Below are 25874 nucleotides of genomic sequence, written 5' to 3' on the forward strand. Positions count from 1 at the left end.
TTCTGCTGAGGAGACATCTTTACCACTCTTCTCCTCCTTCTGTTCTCCTCCTCTCATCTCCTTCCCTCCTCCACTCTGCCGAATGAGACAATGACGGATGGGTGAGGTAAACGGCCATAGATCAGTGTGGTACTAACGTCATAGCCTGATAGATGGACTCCACTCCGTATCTCATGGCGAACTCGTCCACTATCTCCTGGGACACGTCGTCAAAGTAGACCTTCCACGCCTCGTCCCCTTTCACCTCTGGGATCTTCACTGCCCCGCTGTTCTTCACCTCGGTCAGGTAGTGAAACAGGTTCTGTGAGGGGACGAAAGATAAGACGGAATAGGATAAGGTGAAGGGACAGGGTGGCACATCAATAAGTCATGGAAGTGAAACCCTTCTGACTACCAAAGACATCTTCTGCCTTCTATTAGCAATGCTCTAAGGGTCATTTGTTGAAAAATGTAATGTTAGATTCATAGTGTGACCGTAATAAATTATGTTTTCTTTTTTAACTGTCTTTTGCAAATGCAGAAATGTAAATTAAGTAATGGTTAATGCACAGCCAAGTCAAGACAAGACTCCTCCGCTTAGCATCAAGGTTCTGATCACCCTGTCAGGGTTTATTATGATCAACCATTCTGTGGGATACTGACTGGCTGGCTGTATGAGATAAAAAGAAAGCAATAATTTGAAGCAAAATATTAATTTTGAACTGTTTTAATTATCCTGCAAGATGCCGCTAAAACATCCATTGGTCCATTGGTTCTCTGCATTCATAACAACCAGATATGGATAGCTTAGATGGGTTAGCTGCATTTCAGCTACTGGTTATAGTCTTGCTCTAGATGTTTCTGTTGAAAATCTCCAACCATGAATCAAATATTTCATGTTCCCAAAATAAATTAAAAGTGATATCCATATTGCAATGTCTTTTTGGCTCCAGAGGTTGATTAAAATGGTAGAAAATGGACCGTACTTTCTATGCGGAGTGATATATGAAATGTGATTGATGTGATTGTAACGGTCAGTTATTCAGAAATAGTGGACCATGGAATGCCGCGATTGACCAATCAGAATTGAGTATTCCACTGAGTCATGTGGTTAGACAGTCTGACGAGTCCATGGTTAAGATAACTGACCTTAGTGACGACGGGATGTCTTCTACTGTGAGTGTGTTTAGACATGATGGTCGCTTAGCCACCCTTAAGTCGATCAGTGTTTAGCTGCACTTAACTTCTGAAACTACATTATGATATTACCTCATGTAGACAAGTGTACTGGCCGTGGGGTGGAGCCACTTTCTCCTCCCCCTTCATCTCCACACTGATCTTAAGCCTGATGGCGCCAGATACAGCAGACTTGTCGGTTCTCTTATCTGAAACGCACAAGCACATGGATTTAGTCCATGATGAGGACAACAATAACAGGAAATAGTGACATACCGCAACTTTTATAGATGGTGTGTGCTTTGTGTCACATTTCACCATCATAAATCATTTACAAGTTAATTTTGTCATAATTCATCATTGTCGAGTAGACTGGCCACCTCTACCAACCTCTCCACTGTTTTTTTTTTTTTTTTTTACATTGCGCGCTGTATAGCATCATGTTATGGCAAAAATGTACATTGCTTTATGGTGCAAAACAAAAAGAGGTCAGTTTTTACAGTGATAATAGAGCAAAATCTTTCAAAGTTCAGAGTTTGTTGCAAATGGTGGAACAAGGTGAATTGAAGAGCGCTTCTACCACATTTATCCTCTTTAGTGAAGCGAAGGAAGAAAAAAACTCTTCCACACAAATGACACAGAGCAATACTAGACTTAAAGCTGCGCCAGCACAGAACTTTTTTATGATTAATTTTCATTGAAACATGCAGATTAATTAAGGAAACACTGTATTTAAAATGATGGCCTCAGCCTGGCAAAACTCACTGAAACCCATTCTGATAACATAGGTTAACAGCTCTCTTTAACTCTGTATTTCTGCTTTTTCTTCCATTGTCCCGTATGATATGCTGTGGCTTGGGGGAACAGACACTATTACACACACACGCACACGCACACACACACACACACACACACACACACACACACACACACACACACACACACACATGCACACACGCACGCGCACACACAGTCCTGACAGGTCACAAGCTCATCTCGACAGCCAAAGCACAGTTGCTAACCTTTGTCACAGACTACAAATGCTCTTGCTGTGTACTCACGGGCTATAAAACCTCTACTTTTTCCACTGAGAGAAATGCTCAATTACAGTCAGTTGGTCAAGAGACAGACAAGTGAAAAATAACAATGTGACAAAAAGACTGAGTCTAGCATTTGAAAAACGCAAAAACCCAGATTGAAGAGTAACTGAAGAGGCTTAGTGAGGAGAGCAGCTGGAGGGGTGGACACCCACATCAGCAAAGGCCTGTTTAAACATTCATTGTGAACGTTTAAAAAGGCACTGAGCTGCAGCGGTGGGCAGGGGTCACTATTACCACAAATTGCTTCCTTTTAGCTAGAGAGGCAAACAAAGACAGCATCCGCCAGTCATAATACTTCAACATAAGTGGAAGCTCCCATTACGCTGCCATTTGACCTCGTGCAGCATGGTGACAGTGAGGCGGGAACGCACGAGAGAGGAAATACCGAGAGACCCTGAGGTAAGAGCAAAAGTGCCCAGACTGTACCACATGTTCGTCTAGCTGCTCAGTATCTGGACAGTGATGATGGCCTCAAATGGACCTCCCTTTATCAGACCATTCAGTTATGCTCAGATCCTATTATTATTGTGACAATGTACAGGGGAAAAATGGGTGGTAAACGGAAAAATTACATTTTACACCTTACAATTTAAATAGTAACACATTATTCCCTGTCTGCAATTATGTCATCACAAAAAACTATCAGAATTATTTTAAAATGCTCAGTATCTTATTTTGCAAATAAACTCTGCAAGCACAACCTGTGATGAGAGGAATAACATACCTAGGTTGTACCACACATCCATTTCGCCGCTCAGTGTGCGAACCTCAATGATGGTCTGGCCCAGGAAATCGTCTGACTCACGCTTGAAATGTTGCTTGACCCGAGATTTGATGTCATCATCCTCGTCCCACACACGCACCTTGATTCGGTCAGTGGCGTTGTGACATTCACTGCGAATCAGAAGATGATTATGGAAGGTCAAAGCACTAACAACAAAAGCAGCAAATGTACACTAAGCGGCAGTTCAGGTCGAGATATTCCATGGAGTGGAATGACAGTCAAATGTATAATTCAAGCATGAGTATGTGTTAAAACATTCATACGTCCTGAGCCCTGCAGCCGATACTCCCATCTCTGTTTTTATTGAGACTTATTATGTAGATGATTTATCCCGTACAAACAGGCCAACTGAATTATGGAGGTCCTGTGATAATTACAGACACTGTCCTGAAAATATATCCTGTCCGAATAGGGCTCTTGCAACATATGGAGACCAATTGTTACATGGCTTCAAATGCATGAAGCTATATGTGTGTGCACACATGTATATATGTGCTCATGTGTGTATGAATAGTGTGTACGTACAGATATGGACCCTCTGCTTAACAGAAAGAAGTCTCCTGAGACACTGCATGTCCAAATTGACCTTTCCTCTCCATTTCCTACATCCTTACACTTTCCACATAAACCAATTTACATCAAAATAATCAGGAAACACCTGTGAGAGCACTGCAGTGATACTTATAGTACTGTTTCACAGTCTGAAGCAAGGATTACCTTGTAATTTGATGGCTTCATGCTTTTTACTCATTTAACACATGTTATTTGTATTGTCTCTCTACTCTTTATCCCTCAGTGAATCTGTGTGGCTGACAGAAGTTTCAGAGTAATGACATGGCTAAATAAAACAAAGGTGGCCAAAGCACTTAGCTTTAGATGGGGTCAGATGGTTTAGCTCTAGAATTAAACATGACAGATTGCATTTTGTTCTGATGACATCTTGGGTGCGACAGACAGACAAACGGTATCTGCAGTATTATTTTAACTAATCCCTTCCTAAGTGCTGGCTGCTGCTGCTGCATTGGTCAGGGGCTTTGCTCTCTGCCGAACACACAGTAATGTATCGCTCTATTAATCTACATCCCTGTAGTACAGGAAAAGAGTTTTATTGCAGCCACACTGGAGTCTCATTACAGGTGTGCAGCCTGGCCCTTAACTGCCATCAGACACACACATAGTCTCATACATTCAATTATTCAAAGACCCACATTTTGTTTTGAGAATACACACGTACACACACTTATAAAAGGGTCATAAAACTGCTAGGTCCATATTTCAAAATAGTAGTTTCATACAGATACAATATCTACGGTTATGTACATAATTTTCTCCAAGAATGGCAGTGCAGAACATGAGTGCAATCGTGAACCAAAAATCACCTGGTCTCTCAGCTGTCTAAATCAACCTGACATACCCTAACACCTAATCCACAGTCAAAAAATTCTAGATATAAACCAAAAGAAAAATACAACAAAACAAAAATCATAATGCCTCAGTAAGGGCCCACTAGGTTATGGCCAGACCTGCATCAGTCAGCATTATTATTGTTATTTGTACATCAAAAGTGGAAACTATTTAATCTTTCTTTCAGATCATAGTACATGTAGCTGAATTATGTTTTACATTTTTAATGTAAGAGACTGTGAAAGTTGAACGTGCATTTTTTCTCAGTTTTCAAAATTCACTTCACAGAATTGTATTTACATTCGCCCACCAATTGAAAAGGGCAAAAAACAGCAGCTAACATACTCGTGCAGCAAAATGTTTTCCAGTTTGGTTGTATAGAAACACAACTCAATCTGCCTGTGAATTTAATAAATGGCTCCATGTCAACTTCCAATCATACAAAGAACAGAGAGTGAGGAATCCACACATTGATCTAACATCTGCTTCCGTTTGGCTATATCCTTAACATTTGTTTTACCAGATGGGTCGGATAACCCGCATACTACAACAGAAAGAGTTCCTACATCTTTAAATTAGTGACAGGGACATATCTGAAAGTTTAGTATATTTTTCTGACATGATTTGAACTGGTCTAATGCAGTAGGTTCCAGCCATCGGGTGCTCTAACTAGAAGAAAAGAAAAACTAAGAACTGCTACTACAAATTATACTTTTACTTTCATATTCTAAGTCTGGGTTGAAGCAGGGGAGCTTGTAAGTATTTTACAATCTCTTGAAATTGTCTTGAGCAGGCAATCCTTAATCTAAATGGAATTATCTAGTTGGACAAAGGGAGAGAGAGGGACAGAGAGCACTCACAAGTTGAACTTTTCATCCCAGACAGGGTTGAGGTTGCCAAAGATGGTCTTCGTCCTGCGTTTGGTCTTGCCCACCTGGACAGTGACATAGGGGTCACTGGAGCCGGTTTTATCCTTGGCCTGTAACCCCTGGGCACACATGACTGGGATGGGATAGAGGGGGTTGGAGAAGTAAGTGGGGTGAACAGGATGGTGATGAAAGAGAAGAGGAGATGCACTTAAGTGAAATTGGCAACTTAACACCCCATCTAAATTCAGATTACACTCACAATATTCTTGGAAGATGGAGAGTGAGTTTTCTGGGACTTTCATAATTCTCTCAACTCTTAGCCCTGAGCCTGTAGCGAGATCTACCCATCATTTATAACATGAGAAGCAATCACGACTCAGTTTGCTTGATCCACAATTGCAGTGCATCAGCAAAAAACAACAGCTGTTAACTGTCTTCGAATCTTCTGATGCCAGATATTAAACCAGTCAAATGTGGCAACAAATGGATTCAAATCTATACTGTGCAGAGAGATTTTATAACTTACATTTGTGGTATTTTCACTGGTATTAGACTTGCATTAGTGTGCGTTCAGGACATTGAATGCTTGCTTGCAGTGTTGGCTCTTTTATCACAGATTTCACACAGTGTGTGTGGGCCCCCCTCCTGCATGGTGATGTAAGTGGCATGATTATGTTGAGCGCCTCCATCCTCACTGGGTTTTTTTTAGATTGAGGCTTATTTTATTGTGTTATTTCTTTTTATTCAGTTTTTAGACATTTTTTGAATTTTGAATGTATAATTATTTTGTTACACTCCTATCCATCTCAGAGTCATGTATCTGTGTGTTCTTTCTGGTCGCTCTCTCTCTCTTTCTCTCTTAGAGTACCTAAAAACTCTTTGTGTCTCTGTTAGTGGATGGCTGCAATGGCAAGTGCAAATTTTCAGCTTTTGTATGCAAAAAAAAAAAAAAAAAAAAACATTCGTTATGTTTCAAAAGATGAAGGCCATCAATCAATCAATACCTTAGTTAAAAATCTGCCAGCTTTGCGACTCTGTACTACCTATGGAAATTGTGTGCATCTAAATAGTCATGTGTGAAAAATGCCAATGTATGGCACTACAAACACTTGCAAAATTACTGTATATTAATATGTGAATTCAAAATGGATTTCACAGTCACATTGTTTGTTAGTTATCTATAGCTAACATTAGCAAACATTGAATTTCCCTTCAGTCAATTACAAACATATTTAGTTTTAAATATTTACAGAACAAAGTAATGTGGTGGACTTCTTATAAGTCATCAGGCAGGAAGGGGTTCTACGTAGATTGCCTGATGTGTCTCTTTTATTTCCTGTGTTATTTAAAAATAGGTACATCACTTTAAATTCTGCATTTGTTGTGTTGGGACATCTGAGACATTTATACCTGGGGTCCCCAAAAGGCTAGAGCTAGCACTAAGCCAGCTGAAGGGTAAGACTGAGCTTTGTATTCTCCATCATATACATGAACCTACATCAACATTTAATTAAGCTGTCATACTAAATGCGGCTTTATGCAAATATTTAATTGTCAAACAAATTAATTCATCATTCATGCATGGAAATTTCAGTACTTCCCAGTCAGCTGCCTATATTATCTTAATTCGCTTCCGCCTCAAAATCCAAGGTCTTATCACTGCCTGAGCCAATCAGAACTCTGCTCTGTTGCCATGGTAGCAATGCTAAAGGTGAAGAATCAGAAGGCGACTTCTTGCTGACAAAAGTATTTTTCCTCCATTTTTGTGTGCATATAGTTTCGAATTGCATTTGTATTATATGACAAAATATTACATTTAAAAGGGACATGATTTTTATATGTGTGTATAATTTTATAGCATAATATGCCTTGGTAAATTTGATCATTACATTGTCACTACTGGCATAGATGTAATTTGTAAAACGTCACTCAACTAGCACAGCAAGCTAGACTTCAGAAATACTTTCCAACTCCTTGTCACATACTGTCAGCTTTTATATTAAAAACAACAGACAACACAGTTCAGAGTTGAAAGAAAAAAAATCACTTTAATAAATGAAAGTGTAAACAAAGCCAGTGCTGGGACAGCAGTAGATGCAGCAGCAGCAGCAAAATAAATGGCTATTACATAAGAGTTTGAGTCCCAGTGTGATGTGCTGTATCTGGATCTGCATTTACAAGGTTGGCAGGGTCATGATAAACCTCGAGTGTCTCTGTGCACTAAGAATATGTTTAATAAATGCAGCAATGCCAACAAACTATGGGGTAAGCTGAAATATACATTGTACACACCAGGCCAGAAAAAACCTCAGTCATGCACACACACACACACACACACACACACACACACACACACACACACAAAACTACCGGCACTCCCTCCAAGTGCAGGACAGTTCAGGACAAAGAGACAGTAGTATTTCACAGGGCCATAAAAGGGAAAAAGGACACTGAAACATTAAATATGCATAAGTGACAGTGTAAATTATTCAGAGTACATATATATCCCTCAACCAAATGCTGACAGGAATTGGTGGGCAGGGTATGGAGGGTTTTGACAAATGAGGAGCTATGGCCTGCTTGCCCCAGGCAGACTCAAAATCAAATGCCTCCCACACAGGAAATGGAGGGATATAACAGAGACACTGCAATGGTAGAGAGAGACATTGGGGCAGGACTTGTTTGGTTTACCTATTAGAGTATATTTCTGCATACTGTCTCTTTCTATCTTACTTATTATTATACTCATTTTATAGTTATATATCCTCATGTTAATTCAAGATGCACTATTGGATTTTATTTAATGTTTTGTCATTCGTAAATCACAAAAATATTGAGGAGAGTAGTAAAGCATGGTTGGGAAGAGGCTTAACCAGAGCCGTAAACAGATTAGATATGATGCCTGTGAAGTAAAAAAGGTAACTGAAAACAGGAGACTGAATTTGATCAGTGCATTTTTGTCTAACAGTAAAAGACTAACACTCTGTGTGGGTTTGAGCAAGTCACTTGAATTAAGCTGACAAAAGACATCCATTCACTAAATCCTCAAATTTTAATGAGAGCGGAGTACATGATTGGCTATGTAAGTTAAAACAAATGAAATGAAGGAGCCTGGGTCGTCTTAGTGAGTGTTTGTAGGAGAAGCCTCCATTAATTCACCCTCTTTTGGGAGCAGTGCAGCGGGGCGATTGGTGCAGTATTTTGGCAGGTAATGGAGTCGATGATTGGCGATATATTAGAATTAGCTGATTATGATCCTTCTGAGGCTCATATCTCAAAGTCACAGGGAATTACTTAACACCAGAACTCTTAATGTGCATATTCAGCTGATACAGAATCTCTCATGGTCACTGCTTGAGCCTGACAGAATCAATGAAAAATGGTGTTTATCAAATGAATAATAAATAAATAACAGCTCAATAAATACATTCTGTAATAGGAAGTTTGATAAGCCCCTGTAAGATTAAGGCAGCCCTTGCTGGGTTTTTCTCATCTCTCTCTCTCTCTCTCTCTCTCTCTCTCTCTCTCTCTCTCTCTCTTTCTCTCTCTCTCCCTCTTCCTCTCCTTCCATCTTTCTTCTCTTTTTTCCTCCTGTGTATTGACACTGGCAGAAATGCAAGCTGGGCAATAAGTCAGAGCAGATCTGGGCTCAGCACAGTTACCATGGTGATGGATTGGAGCAAGGAGCGGCAACGCCCCAAAAACAAAAGGCCATGCTGGCGGAGTGCAAGGAGGCAGCAGACCAAAGCAATAGGGGAGAGAGGTTACACTGCTAACCTCCTGGCCTGTTTTCACCAGCTAGTTAACCAATGCTCAGAGGGAATGAACTCTCTCTAACACTGCTGAGGAAAATCTATGCACTCAGCGATTATGTGGAAGTATGTGGTGTAGCCTATATAAATGCAGCGGATCACAGAGATGTGGACTTTCAAGTCAGTGTGGTCAATATTGATTTAAAATTAGACACAGAAAGTGTAAAATTTAACTTTCCCTGTAGGAAAAATGGACAATTACAGCGGCAAAAAGAAACAGGATACACCAAAGAAAAATAAGAACTGAACAAATGGTGGCTGTGCAAACACATTAACACACACATACTCAACTTCAATGAAGTGATTTAAGCAGAAATCTATGGATGTGAATATAAAGTATGAATTACAGTACAGTTAAATATGTTCAGCATGAAACAAGTGAAAAATGCAATATGTAATAGAGAACAAATGAAAGCAAAACAAATATGAATGCTACAGCATATACCTGATGTGCAACTGGCCATATTCAGATTAAAGGGGTTTAAACATGAGCATACATATGCATAGAAAGTGACTAGGCATGTAGAGGTGATTTATGGAAATTGTTGCTCAAAATACTGACTGATGAGAGGATATTGATAGAGTAAATTGTTTAATCATTGATGCATGTTATATAAGAGACTGACATGCTTTAATTGACTGTTTTGCCCTCTTGAGGTGTGCCTGACCTTAGAAAATAACCTTTATTTAGTACAACAAGCTGACAAAGAGTACATTCTCACTGACTGTAAGCTGTGAGTACTGCTCCCATTGACCTAATTTCCCCTCAGGTATCAATAAACTATTTCTGATTCTGATTCTGATTCAGAGCAGCCACACTCCAGCAGTAGGTTCAGTTTGTTGTTCAAGGGTGCAATCGTCATTCATGTCCCCCACACATATGTAAGGCACCCACTTGAACACACCCCCTCCTTTGACCCCTTCCTCCAATATTCCAATGCTATGAAAGCCCTCAGCCTAGACTATTGCATAAGGGATGGTTACATCATATCCCTTGTACTGGCAATCATGCATAAATTGCAGCATCGCTTGCAATCACTGTGAGTCATCGTTTGCATAAGACATATAAGGAATATATCGGCAGCTTTGTGGGATTCAACAGATTGGTTAGCCTTTTTGGTCTGCTCTCCTGATTTCCTGAGGCCCCTCAGGTGCAATTAAACCTCTGTTGCTGTGGGTGGCTCAGGGTGAGAGGTTAATGATTTGTGAAGTGTGAATGAGGAATAATTAGTGTTTAGTGTTTATTGTTTGAGTTTCAGTGTTTATTGACTGACTAGAAATGGGACTTCTGGGCGATTTAATTATATTTTATTAGGGGAATGATGTGAGGAAAGAAAAAGAAAATCATTAATTTTCATTCATTCTCTCTTTAAGACCCCACAAAGAGAAAATGATTTGATTTAATCTATAAACATAATCAGTATGTAACTCAAGGATAACATATAGACTGTAAAGGTATTCCAAAAACATATTCCAAATACAAATTTGGGCTCAAAACAACCCAAAGCCAGGCTTCTGAACATATCATGATGAGTTATGCTATAAAGACGCACTCAGGGGCATGACATTTTGATTGACACCTCCAAGAGTGTTTGACAAGCTGCTCATTTGCAAGGTGTATACGGTTCTGTTAGCACAACTTTACAAGAGATTAGCATGCTAGTGAGCTCCAGAAAAGCTTAATGATCATAGTCATTTGTAGCAAGCATAGAGATAAAATTGCCAAGACTATAGTCATACATAATCATTGTCTTTATTGCCACCTTCTTAAATACTATGTAATTAGTTGGTGCTGTTAAATATTTGGCAAATATTGTACCTGAGGAGCTCTCCCACTGCTCAGCACGTGTAACTGTTGCCCATTTTTTCCTTTTACCACCAAGATGTGTCATAGACTGAGCTCATGAGGTGGTGGTTAATCAAATCACATTGATACAAGTTTATTCTTAACAAGGAAATCAGATTTGGTGACTACAGTGAGCTCAAAGATGTATAAAAGTATTTTGGAAAGAATTGGACATAGGCATATGATGAGAAAATGCAGACTATTTCAATGCATTTCCTGCAAGTCTAAGCAATCTAATATAATATAATCATTTTTAAAGATTATTTTTGGGCATTTCTGCTTTATTTGACAGTCACAGTGGAAAGAAACAGGAAAAGCAGGGCAGAGAGAGGGGAAGACATGCAGCAAGGAGTCTGGGCCAGATTCAGACCCAGGCTGCTGCCTTAGTATTACATGGTAGGTGCTCTACACAGTGAGCCAGCAGAGCGCCCCAATATAGTACTTTCTTGAACACAATAAAGTGTAAATAGCCTAATCTAGATTAAAACTGGTATTGATAAAAAATAACACCACTTAGCTTTGCTACATTTGATATTGTGACTATTTCAAGAGCAAAATCATGGCTTGGAAATCAGTAATTCACAACTATGTTGTTTATTCTAGTTAGATGAGAGGAAAAAGCAAGCACAATGATGTTTTGTTCTCTAATATTAACTTATTCATATATTCATTTGCAGAAGAAAGGGAAAAGAAAGGGGGAGAAAATGGTTCACAGCTTTTAATTACACTTCCTTTCTCTCTTGTTCACTGACAAAATCAGTTATTACCAAAATGGATTAGGATAACTGGATAACTTATTGACTGAGTAAATCCCAGCTCTTGACACACCCACTGAAAAAATATTCATCTCAATCCCACCCCATTCCCAGGTGCATCTTGTCATAAAAATATCAAAGACACGCTGTGATGCCTCCTGTGCACTGGACATGTAAACTCGTTTTGTGTGGTACAGCAAGGCGCACTAAGGGCCCTGACTTTTCTGATGACACTGTGTTTCTCTGTTGAGGCTGACCTGTGATGGTGATTTTAGCAGACCACTTGGAGGTCCCCTCCAGCACGGCCTGCTTGGCTGTCTTTAGATGGCTGGAGAAATCTTCCTTAGAGACATGGAACATCTCCTGGATCACCTCAAACACCTCAGGACTGTTCTTCTCCCTGATCTTCATGCGCTCCTTCATAGCCATGATGATGTTCTGCGTCTTGTCCTCGGCACCGTGCTTGGAGCTCTTCTCCACTGCCCCTAAAACAAGCAAAGAGCAATGGGAATTTATCAGGTAGTCAGAGTGCTGATGGTCTGATAAAATCTCTAAGTAATTTAGTTTCATATTCAGCATTAAAATCTTGTTTTTCTTAAAACATGTGAGAAAATCTGCCTGTGGGATGAGATAATCCCACTAGTGCAGTTTCGCCTGTTTTGGGAATTTTTATGGGAGCCAAAATAAATATGTTGAAACAAGACAGAATATGGTAGATCAGCCCTACTATCGAGAAAGTGACATTTGAGCTAAGAAAGTTCAGGAGACAAGTTGATTAGCATTGAAAACAAGTTGGATTTTTACTTGTAAGAAAAAATAAAATTTTAAGACTGAATATGGGACAAAATGACTTGCTAAGATGGAGGGTTTCTTGTTTTTGTTTTTGTTTTTGCCATTAAGATGGGCAGTAACAAAAGTAAGTAAAGCATCCTGAAGTGAGCATATCAAACTCCCATGTACATGCACTAACCTCTTTCAAGTCTAAAGTGTATGCCAATGCTGTATTTGTTCTTCTAGATAGAAACAATAAATACACAACTGAACCAGAGTGTTACAGTATCCTAAAATAGAGCAACTCCCCAGAGCTAAAGTGTGTGGCTGTCACTTTGACTGTGTGAGCATGTGGAGGAAAGGGAATCACACATTCATGCACAGAGTCTATGAGTGTGTGTGTGTGTGTGCATCTGTTGTTTATGTAAATATATGTGTGCATGCTAACGCAAAAAAAAGGACATGTGCCAGTTATTTCCACTCCCTCTGCATCTACAGTAATCATGTTATCATCCTCTATCTCAAGTGAGGTCACGAGTGCAGATTGAAATGTGATTAAAAATTAATCACCATTTGAATAAAAACAGTGTGCTATACAACAGCCAGGGTGTAGCTAATCCAGTTAGAGTATGTGAAGATTGCTGTGAGGATCATCCTGAAGCTTACATGTCACATTGTTCCTGTGAGTCAACACTGTAACAGTGGGGGTGTGCCTGATTGAAAAAGCTGATTTGAGGGTGAGATGAGTGCCTTAGGAAGCAAAAATGCACCACATCACTCGCAGCTATGAGTGGATGGGAACATATATTATACAAAGCCTCATAACAACACATTATCACTCACATTCATATTCACATTCACATGTATTGTAGTTTTTAAAGCAGGACTTCCACAATGAGATGAGGGAAAAACATGCAGAAGAAGTAACACATTTGCATGATCTACTCTTGCAAATTCACACAAAAATGTATTTTTATACTAACAAACATAACATTTCAATATTTTTTGCTGCCAATTTTGCAATTCTGCTGCCAACAGACTGTAAAATTCTAAGAATTAATAACATTAAAATGTTAAAGGCATGAAGATGAAAAGAGGGTAGTCAGCTGTTGCCTGAAAGTTGCAAGTATCCAGGTGGCCTGTATTTGATGTTTTCAATGAAACGCAATATGATGAATGAAAACTTTCAGCACTGTCATCATGGCTCTAAGAATTTCTAGCCTGTGGTGGAAGCTGAAAAACAGCATGAATGTGTGAAAATGAGGATCAATGCACCAAATGTAATTTCAAAAATTGGTATACGAGTCATTGGACAACACTCCATAGATGTTTTCCATGAAACTCCCTGTACAATATTATGAGAAGCAAAAAATAGGTGACAAACGAAGGCTATTGGTGTGCTGATGTGTAAATCTGCTTCCTTACTTTGCAGACAATCTGCATTGAGCAGGTCCTGGCACTTCTCATGGCATTTGACACCACACTCAGAGCAGCGCATGCCTTGGCGGGCAATGCCCCACAGCAGCCCCTCACACTCATGGCAATAGGTGGGTGCCGTGGCCGTCCACACTTCAAAATTATGAGGGGTTGTCGATGAAATCGGGTAGATCAAGGCCTGGAGAGTCTTCTTAAAGACATGTAGTTTCTGAAAAAAGAGAGGGGAGTGTAAGAGGAAGAAACAAGAAAATAAGGAACAAAGAAAAAGAGAGAAAGGAAGTGGAAATGAGGGTAAATACAGTAATGATAAACCAAGATTGGTGCTGTTGACCTCACTGTCATGGGCCCATGAGCTATGGAAAATCAGATTTGATAACCATTGGATAAATTCAAAAACAAGTTTCTACTTGAACTGCTTTTTGGGAAAGCTGAAATGATGTACAGATTGGGACTAAATAAATAAATAAATGGATACATCAGCAAACTTTTAGTCCAAGTACACCAGAGCATCAGTGGGCCTGATTCATATTGATCTGCAGTCACAGCTGGATGATATTTCCAATTCATGTGCTGCATCTTCAATTATCCCCCAACCAGCAGCTATCATTCATCAGTCATTGCAGCATTTTACAAACAGTTTTTTTTTTTTCTTAGCAGAAGGAGTCTAACAGGCTCATACAACGTCGATAGCATGCCTTTGTGATAATCTGACCATCAATGGAGGGGTCAGTCATATGGGACTAAATCAGCCTCGCAGCACATTACACTCAGATTAATAGCACTGCAAGCCCACAGGCTTTGTTCTCAGTGAGTGGTTAACTGTCATTGCCTCTCCAAACCAAATACTGTACTCTAGTAGAGACCTGTCTAGACTGATTGCTTACTGTAAGGAAAGCGCTGTCGAATTGAATGCTTTACCGAACTGGCCCTGCCATCCACACAGGCTGGATAACTGGCTGGGATTTGCCAATTCTTGATGGGAGAATCAATGGATGCAGTAAATAAAGCTTTTACAGTCAGCATTGTCCAGATGGAGAGAGAGCATGGACAAGGGAGGGAGAGAGAGAAAGTGGCAGGGATTGCAAGAGAGAGATGTATGGCAGTAAAATAAATCTTGGAGAGGTACTTGTTCTCCATTTCTATTGAGCTCTGTTTGTCACCCCTCCTCTTTTGCCCCTCCCTGTATTCTCACCCAAATCCCCCTGAGCACTGACAATGTATATCATTAGAACAGCATTATGGGTCTACAGTGAAAGGTACTGCACTGTACACGTGGACATGCACATACAGACACAAACACACACTCGCACATGCACACACATTGGTGCAGATGATTAAATGGCACCAGATGACAAGACAACAGGGCAATCTAACATCATGGGACTCTGTGTTGCTGTTTGCTCCGGGCTGCAACAGCAAGCCTCCCAAACCCTGGAGGACTTTTAATGAAATGGAGAGAGAGAGAGAGAGAGAGAGAGAGAGAGAGAGAGAGAGAGAGAGAGAGAATGATTTCCCCTTTTTAATCTGAGCAAGATGAGAGGAAGCAGATGTCCACAAATGTCCAATGATCTAGACCAGGACCACACAAGGAAACCCTCTCCACACCAGATTTAATAATGCTGAACTAACCCTCTAATACTGATACAACCCACAGGAGATGAATGAGCCGGCTTCCGAGGTGCTGAAAATTCCTGCTCTCTCAATCTCTGTCTTTTTTTCACTGACCTGACTGATAACAGTACTGTTAATGTTGTTAAACTCATCACTGTTACTTACACTGCAGGACAACCCCCCCCAAAGCCAGAGTGGCCGGTAAATGCCAGATTTCACAGGCTACTATTTCATCATCCAACCATGCTATCTGAATGTTGTAAGACCAGATGGTGAGTTACCCTTTAAAGTGGCTGGTAAAACAGAGAAACATACCAGCTGCAGCTAAAATTTACCAGCTTTTGGCTTGTGCTCCAGTTTTCCACCCCGGTCAATTTCTGTCCTGCCCACTGAGCATGTTGTACTGCAAAACTTATTTTCTGCTTCTTTCCATAGTCGCTCCTAAAATGATCGGACTGATGTTTCAACAGTGAATGCGGTTAAGTAGCTTTTGCATCATAAGCCAGCCACAACTGTGAATGCACCATGTATTGGTCTTGTAAACTGATTTCAGTCCCAGTACAATGGATGACACTCTGTTTTCTGTGTATTTTTTCTGCCTCTCTGTGTTTCCCTGCCTTTCTGTCTCTCGTGCGCTCTCTCCTGACACTGCGTTTCACACTGAGTAGCAGGCGTGGGAAGTGTGTGCTCCATGTGTGAGTCTCATGTGTTACACTGTGAGGTAACCCTGGTGATGCTCTGCACAGACACTGGCAGAACTGATTGACAGCCACAGCCTCCACCTGAGCACCATGTGAAATGAAAACAATCTAATCTCTCCACTCTGCCTTTCAGTCCTTCTCTCCAATTTCACTAACCATTCTGCTTGTCAGCCACTTCGCTGCAGTCGTCATTCTCCTCATACAACTTTAGGCCTGAGGAATCAAGGAGGACTCTTTGAACAATTTTTGACCCACACTTAGGTCACATGGTTACTGCAAACGCATTTTATATATTTGCGGTTTGTGGTGCAAAAGGGTGAGATTTTCTCCATTTGACAGCATAATGAGTGTCATATAATTCGGACAACACTGTAAAAAAAAAGTCAATTTGGTGTACTTTTCTGAATAGCAAATTACATTAAACTATGTGAAATTACCTATGACAGTAATAACAGGCAATCACAGTCAAGTATTTTAAAGTCATTATGCAGTGATGTACTTCTCTGACTGACAACTTGTCTTCAGCTATTTGAAGAAATGCAGTCCATCAGTTTGAATAACTATTTGCATATACTATTTGTAATATCAAACGTCTTCCTCCTTTGTCCAACCATTGAAAATGACTCCCTCCCTCTGTCTCAGCAGGTAAACATGTGTCTAAGGTCACGTGGTTTAAGTTGATGTTCATAGATAAAAGGCTCTGGTGTTCATATCAAGCGCAGAGCAGCACATTGGGTGGACATGCAGGCTGTCAGCCAGCCCACACACACTGTTTCTTTCTGCTCTAAAAAGCAGAGAAACATGGGAGAAAAGGGGGTGAGCAAGGAGCAGAAAAGCATAAAGAGAGCATATTCAATAGGGTTGTGGTTGATTATCTGAAATACATTACACAACACGTTTGAATAATGTGTTTTTGTAGCACTCTCTTTACACTTCAATAATGGTCAATATAGCTGCTCTAATTAAATGTTGGATGACAGTATATGCCATCTGAAGAGTAAGAGAAAAGCAAAGCAAAATAGTGATATGAAGAAAATTGGGGTGGGGGGGAGATGAGCCAGAAAGAGAATGAGAAAGGGTAAAGGAGTATTAATTTGTGTAAACATCTGTCCAGGGACTAGAAAGCAAATCATTCAACATGGCTACTGGTTCAGTGGCATCACAGACACCAGGGCAGTGGTGACACTGTCACTCTCTGGTCTTCTATGCTCTTGTCTTGTTCTCCCTGATTTTCTCTCCTCTTCTCCTCTTTTCTCTTATCTCCTCTTCTAAACAGCATATGGTCGTTTACTGAGCGCTCCCAGAGCCCTCAAAGGGATGCACTCTCCTGGACCTAATGCACCAGATAAAACTCTGACATCTGTTCGCCCTACTTACCAAAGCCGTACAATCTGCAGCTTTGCTTGGTACTCTGCTCCCCTCGACCACCAATTAACACACATCGTCCATTGCCTTGGTCATCCCTCATCAGAGCACTGGACATCCATCCCCAAAGTTCAAGCCTTACTTACCAGTGCCACACAATCTCCAACTTTGTCTAAGACTCAGGTCCACTCGTACACCAATTATCACACTCTATCACGTCTTTCACAACATTCATCAGCCGTCCAAACAGCCCCTTCAATCAAACCCATGTCCCTTAGTAAGCAATCAAAATCCTGTCACTTTAGGCTACAGGGCATACAGACAATGAAGACCAAGCCAAGTGTGTAAAACAGATAAGTCATGTGGACATATGAACACATTGCAGAGAGTGAATAAACCACCATAGCCCCTGATGGAAAGGTTGAACTATTTGTGCCTGATGCAGTGAAATTATTTGAATCTAGTGATCTTGTAAGCTTATAGGCACACACATAAAGCAGATATAAAAGGAAGAGATATGAAATTGCCTTCTTGACTGTGTCTGTGAACTGCATTCTGCGGCTGTTCGCCTCTTATAACACGCTCCTCCCTTTGGGAGGGAAGGATTGCAATCAATTAATGCAGAGAGAGCTTTGGAGGTCAGTGCAAAAGATTCTCTCATCATCGATTGAGACATTCCGCCCTTTCTCTATGGCTGTGCCTTCTCTAAAGCACAATGTTCATTATTAAACGCAGGTCACTCTCTAAATGAAGTGATGGGGCCATCTCTTAATAACCTCCAACATTTCAGTTTATTTTCCTGCACTCTGTCTAGGTGGTCTGATGGAAAGAACACAGATCAAAGACCAATTAGCTGACCACAGAAAGCATTTCCTGTTTATTTAACCACAATAAAGTACGGATAGACTGATACATTTATGGAGAGATATATACACTCAGTGGCCACTTTATTAGGTTCATCTGCACAGTCTAATGCAACTCAGTGCAACAGCTCTGCCATAAATTCTACCTTTTAAAAAGAAGAATGTGTAAATTAAATTTTTTGTTTATTACTTTTGTTTATTACTGAGGTTGCATTATAGGTTAGATTACTTTTTTTTTTTTTTTTTTGTTCTCCCTGTTGATATACATGATATATGGGGGCAGAGTATAAGAAACACCTCTCAATAAAATACAGTCCAGTACAACACTAACCATGAGCTCAATGCCAAACATATAATTGAACTGAATTAATATAATTGAATTGAATTAATCTAATGTATTAGATTACGCAAGAAAGTGGCCACTGAGTGTAGATGTGGATAGACAGATAGATAGACAGATAGACAGATAGATAGATAGATAGACAGAGGCATACACAGATACATAAATTCAACATGGATTGTTACATCAGGAAAAATATTCAGCTGAATAATAACGGTATTCTGCATGCACAGTTAGAGAAATCTAATTTAATCCATCTAATTTTCATTTTGGAGCCCTGTGTTCCGGGCAGTGCAATGCCAGATCATAAAGTACAATGGCAGCACAGCTATCAATGTCTGTCAGTGTTCCAACCACCCCACCCCCACCCACCCACGCACACACACACACACGCACACACACACACACACACACACACACACACACACACACAAAACACCCAGAGAGAGAGAGAGAACGCAGTATCCAGCCTTTGTCCTCATTCAACCTCCAGCTCCACGACCCACCCTTCTACCGTTTCCCCAGCCTTGGCAAAGCTTCTCAAAAAATAAAGAGGACATGCATTGGTGTCCCCTCAGCATCCCCTGTGCTTGCAGAACCAGGTGTCTATTATCCACCGAGAGTTCACCATGAATGAACACAGTGATTTCCAAGTGCGCCATGTGGGTGTGTAGGTACTCACCAGGTCCTCATTATTTAGGGTGGACCGGTTCACCAGAGCGAACGAGATGCCTGCCTTTCGAGCAGCGAGGGTCTGAGTGAGTGAGAAAGAAGAGGAAACCAGAGATGACATCTAAATCCAGCCACAATATGTTCCCCTATCAGTACACATGCTGATTGATTTACAAGATAGATTCATGCAGAAGAAAACTCATCCATGTATGGTTACACAACTTGTAAAACGAGACAATGAGCTATGTTGCAAAAGGAATAAAGTACCACTATAAACAAAAGCAAATCCACAAAATGTGCTAGTGGAATTAAAAAATGGTGACTCTGTTATGACAACAAATTGAGCTGCAGTATCTTGTCTTAGCAGTAATGTTGTCTTGACCTGTTTTGATCGGATCATTTGTCATCAGTTTTGCTTACTGAGCATTAAGGTCCTATAAAGTCTCTGTAATGGAATCCTCAAAAGATAAAGCATTCCTCTATGTTACAATTGATGTTTTTCACTCATGCAAAGACAGAAAAAGAGTTTACCAAAGCCTGTGATTTCCAGGGAGCCGTGAGTAGAGGATGAAAGAAATAAAGAAATTGCATTAGGCAGGGAGTGGGAGGTTGAATGGATGAAAGCACAAACAGCAGAGGAACAGTATTTATCCATACTAAGTGCACAGGTGTCTCATCTGCCATGCAGGACTGCTGGATTAGGCCATAAAGCTCTCAAAAGATAGCTCCTCATAGAGAGACATTACACAGCACTTAAATAATTCCTTATCCATTCATGCACTGAAAGTTACAAAGTTGCAGTCATGCTTGGCATTTATATTTGGTTCTCTGTTGGATGAAGCTTTGATAATATTTTCTGCTGTCTGCTCTACTCATTAGTTTGACACAAACAGATAAACACAAGAAACACACACTCATGTATGGGTGAAGCCAGCTGTACTGCACAACACTGACTCACACACACACACACACACACACAAAACACAGACACGCACATACGCGCATATGCCCAGGCATACACACACTGACTCACACATGAACAGCACGCACCCGCAAAGGGCGCCCCCACACACCCACACACACACAAACAGATACATACACACACGCTACTATGTAAATCTCCATTGAGCCTGGATGACCAGATATATAGAGAGGGAAATAGATAAGACATTTATCCCATACTAGAGGAGGTTACGCAACAGAGGAATGCAGACATGGACAGCTGACAATATTGGATCAGTCTTTACCACGACCCTTTTGTCTGCACAGCCCAGCTATGGTAAAGATCCATGGAAGCCATGGAGAATGTAGGAGGGAACGTGACCTCTACATGAACTGTGAGTGTTGATGTAAGTTTATCAACATGCACTGGCACTGCTGAGGTTGCTGCGGGCAATACAAAATGACCCTGTGTCCAGTTGGTATCCGTTCAGGTACAATATGGTGTGAAGTGTTAAGCAAATCGATTTTTCAGCATGTGTTTTTTTTTTTTTTTTCTTTTTGCACCCCACCATAAAGTGGGGGAACCCTCCCCGTCCCAACCAATCACAACGCTGTTGCTGCCCTGAAGCAATCACACAGCAAATGGGGGACATTGACAAAGGAGAGGCATGAGAGGGGACCAATTAGATAGCTGACTACTGACTTCATCCCACGTGTAAAAGGCTTGCTCAGTGTCACTTTTACATGATTTAAAAGCCTCACACAGTTAAATCAGAAGTCAATGAAGTCCTCAGATATATTTTTGGGTTGAGCTGTCAACATTTCAAGTTCAATTTAATGTTCAACACCTGCCGAGCGAAAACAAAAAATGGTCAAGCATCGGCGAGGCTGAAATCTGACAACTCACTGAAAAATATCACCCATAGCTGTTATGGGTCTATGTAGGAATGGCAAATATACACGCAAGATTCAAAAATTAAAACAAAAATAAAAATTAACAAACAAAAAACAACAACCCATACTTACCAAGATATTGTTGGTTATTAATTTCATGAGAGATATGGACAAATACAGCATCAACTCATGTTGTTCACTGTGATATAAACATTCATCAGCATCTATGTGTATGACATCAAGCTGTACCATCATTTGCATAAAATGCATTTTGTCTGATATTACTGGACAAGAGACTCTAAATCTAAAGAGTTTACTTTAAGAGTTTATGGACAGCGTGTTTTAAAGAGACTTCACTTAACAGAGCTGTAAGAAGGGTAATATATCAGTCCTAAGTCAAAACATGATGATGAGAAACATACGCTGAAGGACAGGACAGACATGTACTGTGCAATACATACTGGACAAACAGCCATAAACAGACATAAACATTACTGGAATCAAGATGTCCATGATATCATTCAAAAAGACCGACAAGTGTGTTGATGGAACTGGCACAGTACTACAGTGAGCTGCGCTGTTATAAGCCTCTCTGTGGGATACATTATGTCAGATAATGTTGCAGTAAAAACAAATGGAGGAGAATCAGAATGATGCGACACCTCAAAGGCCCTCTCTAGGCTAATTAATCAAGCTATAGTTATGGCTTAAGTTAAATTTAACATTCCCATGTGGAAGCTACACTAGTGGTTAGTTGCATGCTGGTATATTAAGTAGTAGCTGCTAACACTAATCAGACTTTTTAATCACTACATAAGTGTTACATTATTCTTTCTCTTGACAAATTGAGCCAAAAAATGTCAGTCAACTCCATCATGTGTGGTAGTGTTTAAATCTGTATTTCTCGAATCTGTATTTGATATTACATTCGAGATGAATTACTTATTTCACTAACTATTGTTGAAGAGACTTCACTACAAAAAGCTGTTGTAAAGCTAATGTTGAAGCTTCATGGTTACTACACATGACAATGAGAGACAAACACTCTTCTGCTAAAGCACTTTTTAAGTTTCTCAAGGTGCCAGGAATGTAAAACTCTTATTATTGCCTTTAGGGGGACTGTGGTTTCCTCCTATATACTCACACACAGGAGGATTCCAGCAGTGTGGCATAATATGGGGTCAGTCAGAAAGATTTCACATAAATCACACATAACCTTGTTGAGGCAGATGACTCACCAGGTCTCGGACAAGAGGCACTGTCCTCTTGCGGCGTAAATCTGGCATGCTGTCAATACCATAAAGAATACTGCCAGCCCTGGAGAAGCAGACAGATTTAGGATGTATTAATATCATAATAATGTTGTGCTGGGGGAGACATTACTACAGTGAAAGGGGGCCATGATTTACACAGCCAGCAAACACTATGGATCATGCCTCCACCTAACCTGTCTTACCCCCCTCCCCTCCACCTGGCACTGACCACCCACGCTGGGGCTCACTGTAATCTGTCTCACCCTGTTTCCATAGAGTCCGTCTCTCTTTATCTCAATCTGTCATAAGAAAGAGCTCCAGTAGTGCCCATTAAATAATATATTTCATTATTCATTCATTAGAGAAGGTCCACTGCAGCAGGAAATTTGCCAACAAATAGCTCAGAATCTTTACGACTTTAAGACATGGCTCTCTCCCTCTCTTTCCCCTTGTGTATTTCACCTGTATGGGGACACATAATGTCTCCTGTTCCTTCACTCTCCCTATCCTCTATCTCCCCTGGGCTCACAGCATAGCTCCCTAAACAGACCTGCTCCTATTCCCTGAGTCTCTTGGTGGCATCACCTCGACTGTCACTCAAAGCCTCTCTAATGACCTCAACATGACATCATGGCCCCAATGCCTCCACACAGATAAAGCTCCTCCGGCACCTCCGTCAGCCCTCTCCGGTGACATCAGCAGTACAGCATGACCCTGAAGATAAAAATCCTTAATCTTCCGCGATGTGATGAGCACTGCAGGCCTTGGCCTCACCTAGGGGCCCCTATTTCTCGCTGCCACAATGCAAACCACATGCTAATGGAGCTGGGGGAAGTGCGGTCTGAGTAACTACATATGGGGCTCTACGGTGGAGCCGGCATTAACCCAGAGTTAGGTGCTAACAGGCTTAACACTGGCATTAAACAGTTTTGGCTGTTTTTGCGGATTTGGGAATTTCATGGTCTTAACTGAACTCAACACACATCAAGATGGGTGGGGTAGACAAGCTGGATGTGTTTCTTATGCAGACCAGCGCTGCTGTGCAATTTTGGTGTCACTTTGGTGTTAATTATCACCTTCACTAGCAAAAAGCAGGTCTTAGCTAAAGTGTTGCGTGCTATGCTATTTTCCTAATGTTAGTTGGCATAGTTAGAGGCGCAGTGACACAGAACTCTCCAAAATCACATGAACCCCTTCATGAATGATATGTTTGCTTGTTTCACGCTGACATAAATTCTCCCAGTGAGAAAAAAAAAATACTAGCTGCATATCAGAGCTATGGTTTTAATTTGATTAAGGTGCTAATTCTTGAGGGCTGATTCTTACCAGTATCTGGCCTCCACAGCTTGGTTAATCAAATCTATATCCATCAGAAAGCAACAGGACCAGTATGCCATTCTACCCGGACTGAGGGATGTGGAGCGTCTTTTGAGAGCACAGTGAAATTACACACAAATTATCTAATGCGGATACCTATATTAAATCTAGGTACATCTAGGTAAACCCTCACCAGCTCTTACAGAAGTACCCAGATGTCTTTGTTTTTGTACCAAACTGCACAGCTATGACTTAAAGTGTATAGAGTGTAAAACGCTATCAATGGTGACTCTACATCCTCATCCAAAAACATCAGGTTGACAAACACTTGAAATGAAAATAGAGCCCATGACGACTATCCATGCTGTGCCCTTCTGACATCATATGACAACCATGGACTTTTGTGATTAACAGTTTATACACATTTTCAGACAAGAACTCATTAAGGCATGCAAGGCAAATGCAGTTTTTTTTTTTTTTTTTGTATGTTTATCTTTTCTCTGTGGCATGACATAACAAGGCTAGAAATTACATCATGATTGGCACAGATCCAGAGAAACAGCACATCTGTGACATTTCTGCTAAAAGTGCTTTAACGCAGTGATAAAAAAAAAAAAAAAAACAGCCCAGTGGAAGTGTGAGCCGATCAGATCAGGAATGGAGGCACCACTCACCCTCCAGCCTGCAGACCCAGCACTTTGGGATCCAGGACATTGCGAGTCTGTAGACAGAAAATAGAAGTGCAGTGTTAAGATACAGCCCGACGTTACTGTGGCACATGACCACTTTAAGTGCATACAAACAAGTGGAGGGCAGCACGCAACAGCCGTAGAGAGGGGGAAAAAAAAAAAAAAAAACTCAATTTGGGAGAATACAGTAAATGTGGAGGTCAGATTAGGACACAAGTGAGACAAAGAATAAATGGCAAGAAAGGAGGAGTACAGCACAAAGAGAAGGGAGGGAAGCACCACAGGCAAGAGATCAAATTATTTCACGTCATTGTAATTTGTGGGTTCAAGACTGTGTGTTTTGCCGCTCATGGTGCTTCAGGCCAGATTTGCCTGTTTTATAACCCTCCCTCCCCCCACCAAACAACAGTCCAGTTTGAAACAAAAATCATTCTCTGAACAGAGAGGAGGAAGAAAAAGATAAATGGCACATAGAGACAGCAAGATGGCTAAAAGGCTTAAAGCTTGAATGGAACTTTCATACCCACACACACTTGGCATTTATCTACAGTTAACAAACACACTCACTCACCCTTACATCCTCACACACAAGGTGATTTATTGTTTTATATCCTTTTACAGGTATATACTCTCTCTCTCACACACACACACACACACACACACACACACACACACACAAAATGTACATACAAATGGAAACAGGGAAATCACAGGGTCAGGGTGATTAATGTTAAACAATGGCTTAAAACCTGAGTGTCCAAAGCAGTGCTATCTGAAAAGACAAAAGGAGGACAGGAGGGCAGTGAGTTAGAAAAGAGCTGCTCACTTAAAGATAGGCAAACACTTAGTTAAGACACTAATCTAGTAGTACAGTGTGATGACAATTGTGTTTTGCCAAACAAATTTATGCAGAAATGAGGACAGAGTCAACGTGCACCCGAGGGATAAGGGCTATGAATAGAGGCATACAGTAGAAACACAGTGCAAACACTGTCACGCAAAGGAGCCTCTAACCCTCAGTTTAAGGTTAGATGTGAAGATCATTCATTCAGCTCACAGAGCGTTTTCAATCGATACAGCACAAATACTAACTGGTGCCTTTGATCAATAACACTGCATGGCTTAACACCCACAGCAATGGTGACATGGGACATTAGGTAAGCGTGAGCAGTTGGGATCATGTTGCCATTTTAGAGACAAACTGTGAGAGGGCAAGCCCTTTAAATAAGCAAGACTGCACAGGTGTAATTACCCTGCTATTGATCCATGGGTGATGAATGCAAGCATAATCACG

At 40.7% G+C, this 25874-nt stretch overlaps 1 protein-coding gene across 1 annotated transcript in view; it reads right to left on the reverse strand.

The window, feature by feature from the left end:
• The window catches only part of unc13c (unc-13 homolog C (C. elegans)), a 140356-nt gene that overhangs the window by 95329 nt on the left and 19153 nt on the right, over nt 1-25874 (reverse strand). Inside the window, exons 3-12 of the mRNA XM_030048203.1 lie at nt 25330-25352; nt 24566-24612; nt 22560-22638; nt 19496-19549; nt 13922-14141; nt 11983-12210; nt 5304-5445; nt 2980-3149; nt 1249-1364; nt 138-301 (exon numbers count right to left, since the gene is read on the reverse strand). Of these exons, the coding sequence (XP_029904063.1) occupies nt 138-301; nt 1249-1364; nt 2980-3149; nt 5304-5445; nt 11983-12210; nt 13922-14141; nt 19496-19549; nt 22560-22638; nt 24566-24612; nt 25330-25352 (1243 nt within the window). The remainder of the gene's footprint in view (nt 1-137; nt 302-1248; nt 1365-2979; nt 3150-5303; nt 5446-11982; nt 12211-13921; nt 14142-19495; nt 19550-22559; nt 22639-24565; nt 24613-25329; nt 25353-25874) is intronic.

The sequence above is a fragment of the Myripristis murdjan genome, chromosome 3 (assembly GCF_902150065.1).
Source record: "Myripristis murdjan chromosome 3, fMyrMur1.1, whole genome shotgun sequence".
NCBI classification, from domain to species: domain Eukaryota; kingdom Metazoa; phylum Chordata; class Actinopteri; order Holocentriformes; family Holocentridae; genus Myripristis; species Myripristis murdjan.